The 12,390-nt window shown below is 39.2% G+C and overlaps 1 protein-coding gene across 1 annotated transcript in view; it reads right to left on the reverse strand.

The window, feature by feature from the left end:
- LOC109987942 (protein kinase C epsilon type) overlaps window positions 1–12,390 on the reverse strand; it is an 80,129-nt gene that overhangs the window by 36,736 nt on the left and 31,003 nt on the right. The window contains exons 3-7 of the mRNA XM_065959351.1: window positions 2,769–2,937; window positions 1,922–1,956; window positions 1,684–1,772; window positions 797–929; window positions 401–543 (exon numbers count right to left, since the gene is read on the reverse strand). Coding sequence (XP_065815423.1) covers window positions 401–543; window positions 797–929; window positions 1,684–1,772; window positions 1,922–1,956; window positions 2,769–2,937 — 569 coding nt within the window. The remainder of the gene's footprint in view (window positions 1–400; window positions 544–796; window positions 930–1,683; window positions 1,773–1,921; window positions 1,957–2,768; window positions 2,938–12,390) is intronic.

The following is a 12,390-nucleotide window of genomic DNA, read 5'->3' on the forward strand; positions in this document are numbered from 1 at the left end:
TGTAGTTGTAGAATTGAGTCAAATTAGTTTTAACCAGTCGCTGCTATGCTCACTTCAAAGCCATCAAACTCCATTGTCTAAAACAGTTATTTTCACCTTGCAGAACACAGGAGTGGATTGTCTACCTTGCTTTTCTGTGTGACTAAAACATTTGACAAAAACTCCATAGGAATCCATCCATGACACTGAATATTAATCTGAACATATCAGTGGTAAAATCAAGCACTAAAGGGATACATGCATTGATATCTCACATTTGTTTGCACTGAATTAAGTCCAAAAATGTAAAACTCTACCCGATGATTTATTGCATTTACAATTAGTAAAGTTATATGTTTAATGTACTAATGTAAAAGTTAGTAATGTAATTCAAATCCAGTTGACTTTTTACATGACTTACCTTTTTCCGTCTCTGGGCGCTGTTGGAGATCTTGTCTGGTGTGACACCGAGGTCAGAGAGGACCTTAGCGATCCCTCTAGCGTCCACGCCACAGTTAGGAGCTACATTACTCTCGCAGCGCCTGTGTACATTCACTTTACACACTGAGAGACACACACAGGGGAAGATGAGCAAAAAAGAATGAGTCTATGTAGTTTAGCTGTACTGTAGTACAGATTGATACAGACCAGAGTTTGTTCGTGTGGACTTATATTATCCAAAGTATCACATAAACAGGAGCTCACAAACTGTGGATAAATCCCAAACTCTACACTCACAGATTCCGAGGCACATTCCCAGGAAGTGTGTGTGGGGCTTTAGTGTTTGGGATCTGGACTGTGTTTTGCTTGTGTTTACCTTTACACTGCAGTCCCTGTCGCAGCAGACCCCACAGCAGAGAGCCACAGTGGTCACAGAAGGTGAGAACTTTAAAGTTGTGGATGCTGAACTTGTGCGGAACGTTGACGCTGAACCTCTGAGACCCGACTTGCTGGAAGAGGGACAGAAGGACAATGAGAACAAACCTGAGTCTGGAGGTCCGACAGGGCTCATAGATGGTTGGGATTTTGTCCCTTATTACATGGAGGGAGATATTAAATGTTTTACTTCTTCAGCACAGACCCTAATGCTTCAATGTTTGATCAAATATCTGAAACATTTAAGCATGCACTCAACAAGCAGAAGACAAGCCCGCCTTCTTCCCTACATGTTACAGAGCCTCCATCAAAATCTCAACTACCAGTTTTCCCCTCATCCTTTTTTCTTGAAGATGACCAAACTGGTCCAGGTGTTATCAATATAACATCAGAGTGGAGCAAATTAGATTAAGCGTGGATACATTCATTCATATGAAAAATACACATATTACTTAAGTCTTTTGCAGTTTGCTTTGCCTTTGTGCAGATCTGCTGTTTATGTTTTGAATATTCTATGTTTTTTTTAGTTGTCATATACCTAACTTTTGTACTCAAGTGCATATTTTATAACCCCTGCAACACAGATGCTTAAGTCTGCCATACAAGACACATAGCAGTTCAGATTTACTGGTAATTCAATTCCCACATTCACTCACCGATGGATCATCCTTCAGGAGTGAATAACAGAACGACCCTCTGACATGTGGACTCGAGCAGCAGGATATCAAACTGCCTATCTTATTTTAAACCAGACCCAGATCTAAAGATGGCCATTATATATGACTGAGTTGTAAATAATAAAAACAGCCTAGACATGTGGATCAGTACCTCTCCGACTGTGTCATCCTGCTTCTTCATGCCTGCACACTTTGTGATGATCAGCTCATGGCAGCGCTTGTGGACCACGCAGGTACACACTGCAGGATGCACACAAACGCACACAGACAAAGAAAACACTTTTACATTCTGTTATGTTCAAACGTACATGTTTTAAATGCCTCCAATTCAAGATGTCAAAACATATGCATTTAAAAGAAACATAGAGAGGAACATAGAGACATCTTACCTTGACACTGGTACCCCTGCTTTCCTAAGACCCCCCTAAAAATCAGAGAGATAAGAAAATGTGTGAAAATCGACATTAACTCGCTTAAACTGTATAGAATGTGTTGTTACTGAAGATGAGGAACGGCTCATTAGAGAGGATCACTTGTCATAGAAGGAGATAAACAGCCAATGTGGGTCATTTATTTTTGAAGACCGGCTGGATCGATCGATCGATCGTGCTCCTTATATGTTGCTAATTTCTAGTGTACAGTTATTTCAAAATTGCCCAGAAAAGCACAGATGTTTTACAATAAAAGGTTTTATCAAACATCATGTTCCTCCTCCTACCTTTATCTATATTCATCTACCTCACTGCTGTATTTATGTACATGAACACTCTGGGGCTCTTTCTTTTTTTTTTAGAGTTCCTGAGATTCTTATTAAACATGAAATGTTTCATGTATTTTATTTATTGTTTGATCTGAAAGAGAGCAGCAGAGCACAGGCCACGTGGTTTTTATGTGTCAGGTTGTTGAGATGGAAACATGCACAACTGTCTCTGTTTATTACATCCCACTTCACTGTGTGTTTACATGTAAACAAGGCAAGCAGGTCAGTGGGAGAAATCAGACAAAAATATAAACTGTACATGAACTGTAACAAGAAGTGACTGCTTAACTGTTTGTTTTCATTTAAACCAACCCTAGCTTCATTGAAAGGGTATTAGAATGATATGCATGCAAACATAATCAGCATGTAGATCTATGTACTCTGTGTCTAACAGGTGCCTGTGTACAGCTGTATTTGAAGATGAATGAATTGCTCCATGTGTTTGATACATGCTCACGATGGGTGAGTGTGCTGACCAGATGAAGTCCCTGCAGTGGGAGCAGTAGGTGGGCTGTCTCAGGTAGGTGGCCATGAACTTGTGTCCGTTGACCTGGTGGACCCTCCGACGGACGGCACCCTGGCGCTTCCTGGGACGCATCCTCTGCCGAAACACTCGCTCCTCATTCTCTGTGGAGCCCGGAGCAGCTACACACAAACGCACAAGACATTTCCAAAAAAAAAATCAATTTCTACAAATATTGAATTACAGACATATTTAGTTTAAATTGTGACAGTAAAAGCATGACGTTTAATGCAAATGTTTTTTATTATTTGCAGGCATTAGCAGCTATGATGCATGTGCTGCAGATATATTATGATATTATTTTAATCCTAAAATATATGATACACCTTCATTTGACATCATGTGAGTTCATTAGGCAACACAATAAGCATCTTGTTTTGGCAGGTGATCAAACTGACACTAACTCTGCACTTACACCATGCATCCACCAGATGGCAGTGTCAAAGTGTGTTTGAAAGTCACAGAGGTTGAGGTTTGGTGCTGAATCAGACAGATTTTTTTCCTGTGTCACAGTCAGTCAAAGTGTCTGTTCTTCTCTTTCTTTTTGATTAGAATAAAGAGATCCCCAGAGGATCAGCAGCAGTTTCAATTACTGCCTAACCCTGTGTTAATTACCACACACACATTAAGTGAGAGAGAAAGGACTTGTGAGACATTTGACTTCGAATACATTGTAAAAAGCATACATGTGAACACAATCAACTGCAAACTCGTTATTCACATACATATTTTAAACGTCAAAATGACTAAACTGAGTCTTGGTCAATCCTGTTTATTTCTCAGGAAAAATGCAAATTATAAACATCACTGTAAAGATACAAAAATAGGCCAGAAGGTACTTTATAGCTGTAGTAATACGTCAGGTAAAAAGTTGGCAGTTGTTTCCTAATGCTCAAGTTTAAAACAACATAAATAGTGTTAGACATGACAGTGAACAGAGAAAGAGTTGGGCAGAAATAAGACAGGGCAGCTTGACTTCACATTCTGTTTGGATAAGTGCCCGATCGATATGGGATTTTAGGGGACGATACTGATATCTATATTAGGGAGGGAAAAAAATCTGATACCGATATATCAGCCCATATGTTTCTTAGATCAGATGTTGGATCTGTAGAGATAGACAGATTCAGATATACACATTTATTGCGTTGCAGTAAATGCAGTTATTAAACACTACAGTAAAACTTGACGAGATGACAGTGACAAGATGCTAACTCTACTGGAAAATAACTGCGCATGCATGTGTGTCACAGCTTGACACTTTGGATGCTGGTAATTGCCTGTCCTTATCCATATAGCACACTCTGCTGGTGACAGCCAGAAAGAGAAGTGCTAGTGTAATACAGTGAAACTCAAATGAAATGCTAGTTGACTGGTGAAAAATTTGTATACTATCGGCACATATCTGCAATAAAATTAGCCAATACCGATAAACACTGGATATTCTAATATTGGCCGATATTATTTTCTTGCAAATTAATCGGTCAGACTGTTTGGATGACCAAAATCAGGGTCTTGTAAGTAACTTCTCCTGCCTGATGGATCTTCTATAGCACCACCATGTGGATATTTTCATCTTTGTTTGTGTTAAACCTCCAGGGCTGGGTTTTTATAGTAGTTTGACCGAATTAAGAAGGGTATGGGTTGTTTTTTTTTTGTGTTCTGATGAATTCTTTTGGACATACATTTCGAATATGACTTTAAGTGGGGTTTGCCTTCAGATTTGGAAACACTGTTCCTTGCATCATCAGATCACGCAGATGACATTTTCTGCCCTCACCTACATGACTGGATACAGCTAGAGGTAGGTTTTACATTTAATAACTCAAAGATGAGGAAAGAGTCATTAACTCTGTAAGACCACAAGATCAACTTTTATTTTTGGAGAATTTGCATAGTGACCCTCTTCCCTCAGAAATACAACACATCTGATATGGTGGTGATGATTTGCATTTCGAACGCGGCTGAACCTCAGTGGGTTTAGGATCTCTGACTCTGGACGCCATCTTTGCTCTAATCAACCAAATGAGCAGCTTAGCCTCAAAGAATCAATTTTCATCAGTGAACCGAGTGTCAGTACATCATGTACAAGAGCAGAAATGTGTTCCACTGCAGAGTGTGTGTGTGTGTGTGTGTGTGTGTGTGTGTGTGTGTGTGTGTGTGTGTGTTTGTGTGTGTGTGTGTGTGTGTGTGTGTGTGTTTGTGTGTGTGTGTGTGTGTGTGTGGGAGGGGGGGGGATTTACCATTAAGTGATGATGAGTTTCTTTTCACAACATCCTTAGATTATAGATAAAAACTTATAGCTGTCATCACCTTAATTATCTTTATGCTAGCTCTACATCTATCAAGAGACAGAAAAATTGACTGGCTGGATCTAATATAAAACCTGCTGTGGTTTATCATGTTCTCAATACAATGGACCCCCCACCCCCCCCTCTATAAGGTCAATACTTTTTCAAAAGAAGACTGATATCCATACACTCTCCTGAGCACATTTCTCCTCCCTGGTGGATTAAGCAGTTTAAAATGTTACACAACCTCTCCTCTATAGCACCACCAATCTGAATCATCTACTCTTGTGTTAAACCTCCTGGTCAGGCCTTTTCTTTCCTTTTTTTTTTATTCTTTTATTTTTTAACATTCCTTCCTTCATGTCCTCAATCTTACTCCTCCAGCCCCCTTCTACACGCCATCACAATCACCTAGCAACTGGCGACTACTGCCTAGCAACAATGTTAGACTTGGGTCTTCCACCAAACAGGGTTCGGGGTCGGAGGGTTGGAGGGGAATGTGATAGACATGCTGTTCCTCTGTTGTGTCCTTACCTGAACTCTAAAAGTTACAGTCAAGACCTGCAGAGATTGAGATTGATGCTTCAAAAGTATCACCTAATTTTTAATGAATAATTAAACAGTTTTATCAAGAATATTTTCCCCCACATATAATAATTGACAAAATAGCTGTGAATACAAAGCATAAATGTTTCATTTGAAATCAGGGACTGATCTGAGTGACAGACTATAGTTTCTGTTGATTTTGGCGCCCCCTGTGGACAAAGTTGTAATATGAAGTCCAATTGAGAGTACAGGTAATCCAATTTTGGTAATCCTAAAAAGTCTGTATATTACACCCATTTAAAATACAGAGGGCAAACACACTGATGGCTCACGTGTGCAGATTCAACTACAGACCACCGACAAACAACGATGTTTACTGTCTTTTGACTTACAATTGGAAGGTTTACTTCCTGATCAGAGTATTCCACCAAAATTGAGTCCCCACTGTCCTAATCCAGAGAAAGATTTTATCCAAACACATCACATCCATAAATATGCAGGGATTGATTCAAATGTATATGCTGTTTCGCTGACTTTTTGATGGCACCTCATCAATATACCGTTTACAGCCTATAGCAGCCAACGAGAGTGTGAGTTGAAAAGGGGTGCCTGCCTGTTCTGACAGCCAATTGCATGTGACTGTGCTGATGACTAATGTTTCTAGTAGCCAATGAAATTCTCTAAACATGGATATGCTGCTTCTAACAAAACTTCAGGGTGATTTCTTGAGATTGATTTAAAGTATGCATGGTTTTCAGAATTGAATTAAAACTATTAATAAGATGATATTTTTACAAAGATAAGCTATGAGCCATGAATACTACATTCAACACCCCATACAGCTGGACTGGAATGATCATTGTGTTCAACCAACTGGCAGTCGACTGAGGCTTTGCTGAACGAAACGTTGAACATTTAACAATTGTGGGTCACCCCTACTAAAATGAATGCATTCATATATTAATTCATTGCATGCTATTTTGTCCATTTAGGCGTAACTTAGATAAGTCTCTGCAGTGTCTCCCAGTTGTCACAGTTTGGGAATTCAAATGTCTCATATCACTTTAGAACACTTCGACTCAGTCGACGAGGAAGTAACATCCACCTTATGACATCAAACATTTCACTTTATTACCGTTCTTATTAGCTCTTTTCATTCAGTTCATAAATCTGTAAGGAGTTTCTTTTTCCGTGGTTAAGGTAACATCTTAATTTTCCATCTACCAAAAGGTCCTTTCATTAGTTCAAAATAAAAGCAGTGTTGAAATCAAGCAGTGAGTAAAGTACTCTGAGCTTAAGACAGTACAAAAATTCAAAATAAAAGCCTTACTATTTCAAATATTCCATTAGAAATGTGACTAATCACGATTGACGCAGTTTAATATGCAAGATTGGCCAAAACGAATATGAACATGAAATGCAACACAGCAGATCATGTACTTGTCTGGGTCCTTATATAAAGAGGATGTATTATCAAAAAAGTATCTAGGTAAATTGAGTTTTTATTGGTAAACTGCCACAAAAAGGAAAGGAAACATAAAGCAAAGTGTTCTCCATGAAGGCCACTGAATATCTCAGACAAAGCTTCTTAGAGCCTATTATACTCTCCTGAACAGCATAGAAATGTTTCACCTGCTTTCAGCAACAAGCAGCAGCAGTGTGTGTGTGTGTGTGTGTGTGTGTGTGTGTGTGTGTGTGTGTGTGTGTGTGTGTGTGTGTGTGAAGGCTAATAGGTTGATTGCAGCTCTTAGGTCTGACAGTTCACCCATGTGTTCTTTCCTATGTAAACACATTTAAGTAATGACTGCAATGTCCGCCTCTCTCTCTCTCTCATAGACACCCACACACACACACACACACACACACACACACACACACACACACACACACACACACACACACACACACACACACACACACACACACACACACACACACACACACACACAGAAACGTGAACATATTATGTTGCTGGGCGAGGAGATAAAAAATATATTGATTAAAAAAAGAAAGAAATGTGTGTCTTCAAATGACAACTGTGTCACTCTGTACAGCTCTCTTCATCTCTCTCTGCTTCATTAGAGAGCACTCTACTTCACTAATCAATTTATCAACCCTGCCCCACTCCCCTCCCTCCCCTCTTTTGACCTCTGGGTAACTTTGTCTTTCCCTCTATCTAGTCTGTTATGTCTCTCAAACGTGTAACCTGGAAGTATAAAGTCGATTGGAATGCTGCGTCGTTGAATGACACAGAATAACTTTAACATTACAGCAACAAGGAGATTTAAAGCGAGACCAGCGACAGTGGAGATGAGACCCGGGATGCCTGAAGCTAGCTTTAACTGTAACACATCCCTCTGCCTCCGCTGTCACAGCCTGTCCCACTGTGCCTTTGCCACCCCTGCTGTCAGAGTCAAGGTTGAACTCGCTGTTAATCTCTTACAGTTTAACACTGCTCCCTGCCATCAAACAATGACACTTTCCCTACCGAGAACCCCCCTGCCCAGGACCTGACAAGTTCAGTGTCCGCGCTGGGACAGTCCCGCTAGCTGCGCGGCCACTTAGCAGACCTCATTTCTCGAAGCTTTGTGGGTTATTGTACATGTTATAAAGTCATGTTTTTACACAGTAGACAGTGGGGCATATCCCAAGAGATACGACCGCTCCAGTGGTATTTATCATTATGTCTTTTGATAATAAATTCACTTCTCTGTCTCTGTCCAACATCTGTCAGGGTCCATCTCCAGAGACCTGAGCGGGGGGGTTCAGTGAGAGCAGCCCCGGGATGCCCTGAGACAAATAGAACGCTCACCTTGCTGTAATAAGATTTACGACAACATACAGTCTCATTTTCCATCCTAACAAACGTTTTAGTGTCTGATGTCCTTCACTCTCTCCCGAAATAAATATATACTGTTTCACTGAGGACCCCTACAGGCCCTAGGATTGAAAGGCTGGATCTGCATTTGTTTTATGCTATGGGTGTTTTTTTACCTTTTATTGTTCATGTATTTAACACATTTGATGTTCATGCAGTTGTTTTCGGCTTATTGGCGCATGGGTGTTTCATTTGCAGCACTTTGGCCATTGCATTTGTTTAGGACATTTGCATTTTCTTTGAATTTCTAGCGTTTCTGAATTTGCTGCACGTTTTCCTAAATACAAGTTGTTTCATCCTTCGCGGAGCACTTGCACTCGAGTTGCGTGTGGAACAATCATGTGGACGGTTTAGAAATGCACTGATAAAAGATTCTTGGATGTCATTTGATGCATGGGCTCATGCATGCATCATACATCATGCACGGTGCAGATCAGATCAGTGTGTCACTTCATTTAACACATGCTCATTTTGTTCAATGTAACATGGTTCATTTACAGAGGCATTCTGGAAGTTCTAGGGTTGATTACAGCTTTAAACTCTCTGCCACCACCATCTCTCAAATAATAAGAATGATGTGTCATTGACAAACTTCAACTTAAAAACACTAACGCATGACTTGTCTCTCATAATCAGTAAGACAAAAAACGCAACGTCCGTCTTCTGATGTACAGTAACGTGCATTTTGCTAAAAGTAAGACATACAAGAAACAAAAACTAGAAATCTTGAAATACATATTTTTAAGAATCCACATATGATCACCCTGATTTTCATTGATCTTTTTAGAGGTCTTTTTTATTATTATTCTAAGGCCCAATGACAGGAAGAGGTAGCAGGGAAGTGTTGCTCAATGCATGAGGTCTGACTTGCTTTTAAAAAGCTTCAACTCAGCAACCACAGGCAATTAACACAACAAATCAACACGCACATAAACCCACAGCAGACGTCACATCAGAGACAGACACAGTGGATTTCAGAGACAAACAGCTATCTAATGTTACCCTGGATACAGTTAATATGTTAAACACTATAGACACAAACTATACATATAGTCACAGTAACTGATTTTTTTTACTTTTCTGCTTCTATTGCACTAAATTTGAAAAAAAAAACAAGCTTTACAATAAAACATGAACGTGGTCTATCACTGACATGTTGCAACACTTGCATCGCTGTGATGTAGAGCAATATGAATGTGGTCGATTACATCATGAACATCCCCTGTTCTAGGAAACTGACCCGCATTAAAACTGCGTTTATATTTCAATTATTTAATGATATCACTATCAAACACACACAATCCTCTCAATCCTCTATCTGAGTAAACTACCTAATAGATGTTTGCAGGTCAGAGTGTTCCGAAATATCTAGTCCAAGAACAGCATCAGTGAAGAAGGATGTAGTAATTCAAATAATATCACATAAGGGGAAATCTGAGCTTTAGATACAACAGTGAATCACTGTATCTCCCTGTTATCGCTGTCATTTGAATATGATAATGCTTTTTAACAACAGTTATTCAAGCTGCATTTAGTAATTGACAGAAAAAAAGCGACAATGGATTATTATCATTTTTGAATTTATCACTTAGTTCATTGACTTGTTAAACCAAAAACCAGAAGTGGACTTTTTCTAAGTTCTAAATAAGGAAGATGAGGTGATGTAGAGTGAGCAGGTTGTTCAAACAGCATGGAACCATAATGGGGGGGGTTAGGAGGTTCTCTTCTAAAACACCTACTCACAAATGATTTCATGAATCTACAAAATGGTTTTTATCTCCACTGCTTAAATATAGCGACATGTACCTCTTTATCCTTCTTAAATTACGCTAAATTACCTGTTATTACTGTCATTAAACTGAAACAGGGTAAACAGGACAGCATGAATAAGTGCAGCACCAAATCAAGTTTTTCTGCCTCATCACTGTCGGTCTGTTGAAATCTCCATTTCCACTCACTGTCTTTAAACACAGTCATATCCTTACTTGGCTCAGTGTAGAGGTTACCTCATGTGCCGTCTTCAATTTTGTATATTTCTCTAGAGCACAGATTTTGCATGTTTTAACCTCTAACACTTTTTCTTCCCTTTTTTGGGTTCTGTTTTCTGCAGTAAACGGTCCAACGTCAAACTAATCTGACTTCTTTTGATTGATTGATATGATAACAGTTTGTCCATAGTCTGTTATTAGAGCTGCGTCCCAAGCAACCCACTGCTCTTCCTTCTGGTATCTCTGGATAGAAACCCTTCACTATGTGTGATTGGCAAACCAGAATGAAGTATTTAACACAGCCATTTCCTAGACTCAGATAAAACTGAGTGGATGAAAAGAACTAATCCAATTAGAAGTATTTGACATGAAGATCAAGTGGCTTAGGTGTCTTGCAAGGTGGTTGTTTGATCCCGCTTTAAGTAATCCCAAAATCCCTGTAGATACACTTACAGTGTAATTCAACTATACAAAGGATATGTGCTCACTTTGTGGTTCATAAAGCCAAAGTAGGGCAGCATTGTTTGACATCAGAGGGGTTCAAAAAAAATAACCCTGATCTTATATCTCTCTAAATGTAACAAAATAAGGGATTGTTTTGGGCTGCATGTGTTGGTGTGCACAGTGTGTCTGTTATGAATGAGGATCTGCTCTCAGAAAATACAAAGAGGCTGAAGGTCACTAAAGCCCCTCAGTGACACAGTTTTTCATTTTCACAGTGTAGATATCTGTTTTCACATATGGGGGGGCGGGGGGGCGTGGGTGTCCGAGGCAAGACATGATGTAAAGAAAAAACGATACGTACCGGTAAGTAGCTAATGAAGCAACAGAGTCTGTTATACGATGCTACAATGAGAATATTTGCCTTTATATCAATGCTACGTGTGGTTGAACCGAATCACAATGTCAACAAAGTGTGGACAAGAACATATAGCTAACAGAAAACATAATGCTGCGGTTTCATTATGTGCATGGAGATTGTAGCAGGTTTGTGCATACAGTCTATACACCATGCAGGAGTCACATGGTATAAACATCACCACCCTCTCCTACTGGCTCGAGGTGAATACTTTGAATAATATCCTGCTGGGCTCTCACATCCGAGTGAAAAACGCCACTGTATGCATTCACTACAGCTCCTAAAATATCAGTTTTCAAGGAGATTTCTGCAAGTGTGAAAGCACTTTGAGTGTGTGAGTGCATGATCCAGTCAAATCTCTAAACTACAGGATTCACTGCTTTAACATTTTCAAACAAATAAGGCGCAATATTTATTTTATTATGGCAATATTTTTACTAAATAAGGTAAAACCTTAACACAGTATCCTCACAATAAGTTTGCCTCCCTCATAAAAAACCTAAATGGAAAAATCCCAAAACTTGTAAGAAAGCGTGTAAGAAAATGTTTGCACACTTGAGGGATGCAATATTGTCTTCATGATACTGTTTGTATTTTAGTCAAATGTTTAATATCAATGATGATTCTATGATGTTACAGGGACTGAGATAAATACAAATGTAAATCTCATTTCATTGATCATATTGGAATACATTTTTCATGAAGACAAAGCGGTTTTCAAAATGCTGCCTTTATCTTTTAGAATTGATTATAACATGGCTGTGTTGAATACTTGATTCTGATTGGTTAATCCCTGAAATCCAGATGGAATGAAACTTTTTTAATGGAGGAAATATAATCATTTTTACATCAATAATATCCTTCCCAAGTCCATATTTGTTTTAATAAAAAATAAATGGCAGTGTGATAATTTGTGTGATCATGTAGAGTGTGCAGGTGGTTATAGAGGAGGGACCCCCTAAAGGGTGAGCAGGACCCTGACATGAAGCTATACTGTATGCTCTATATCAGCA

Source organism: Labrus bergylta, chromosome 10, assembly GCF_963930695.1.
Source record: "Labrus bergylta chromosome 10, fLabBer1.1, whole genome shotgun sequence".
NCBI classification, from domain to species: Eukaryota; Metazoa; Chordata; class Actinopteri; order Labriformes; family Labridae; genus Labrus; species Labrus bergylta.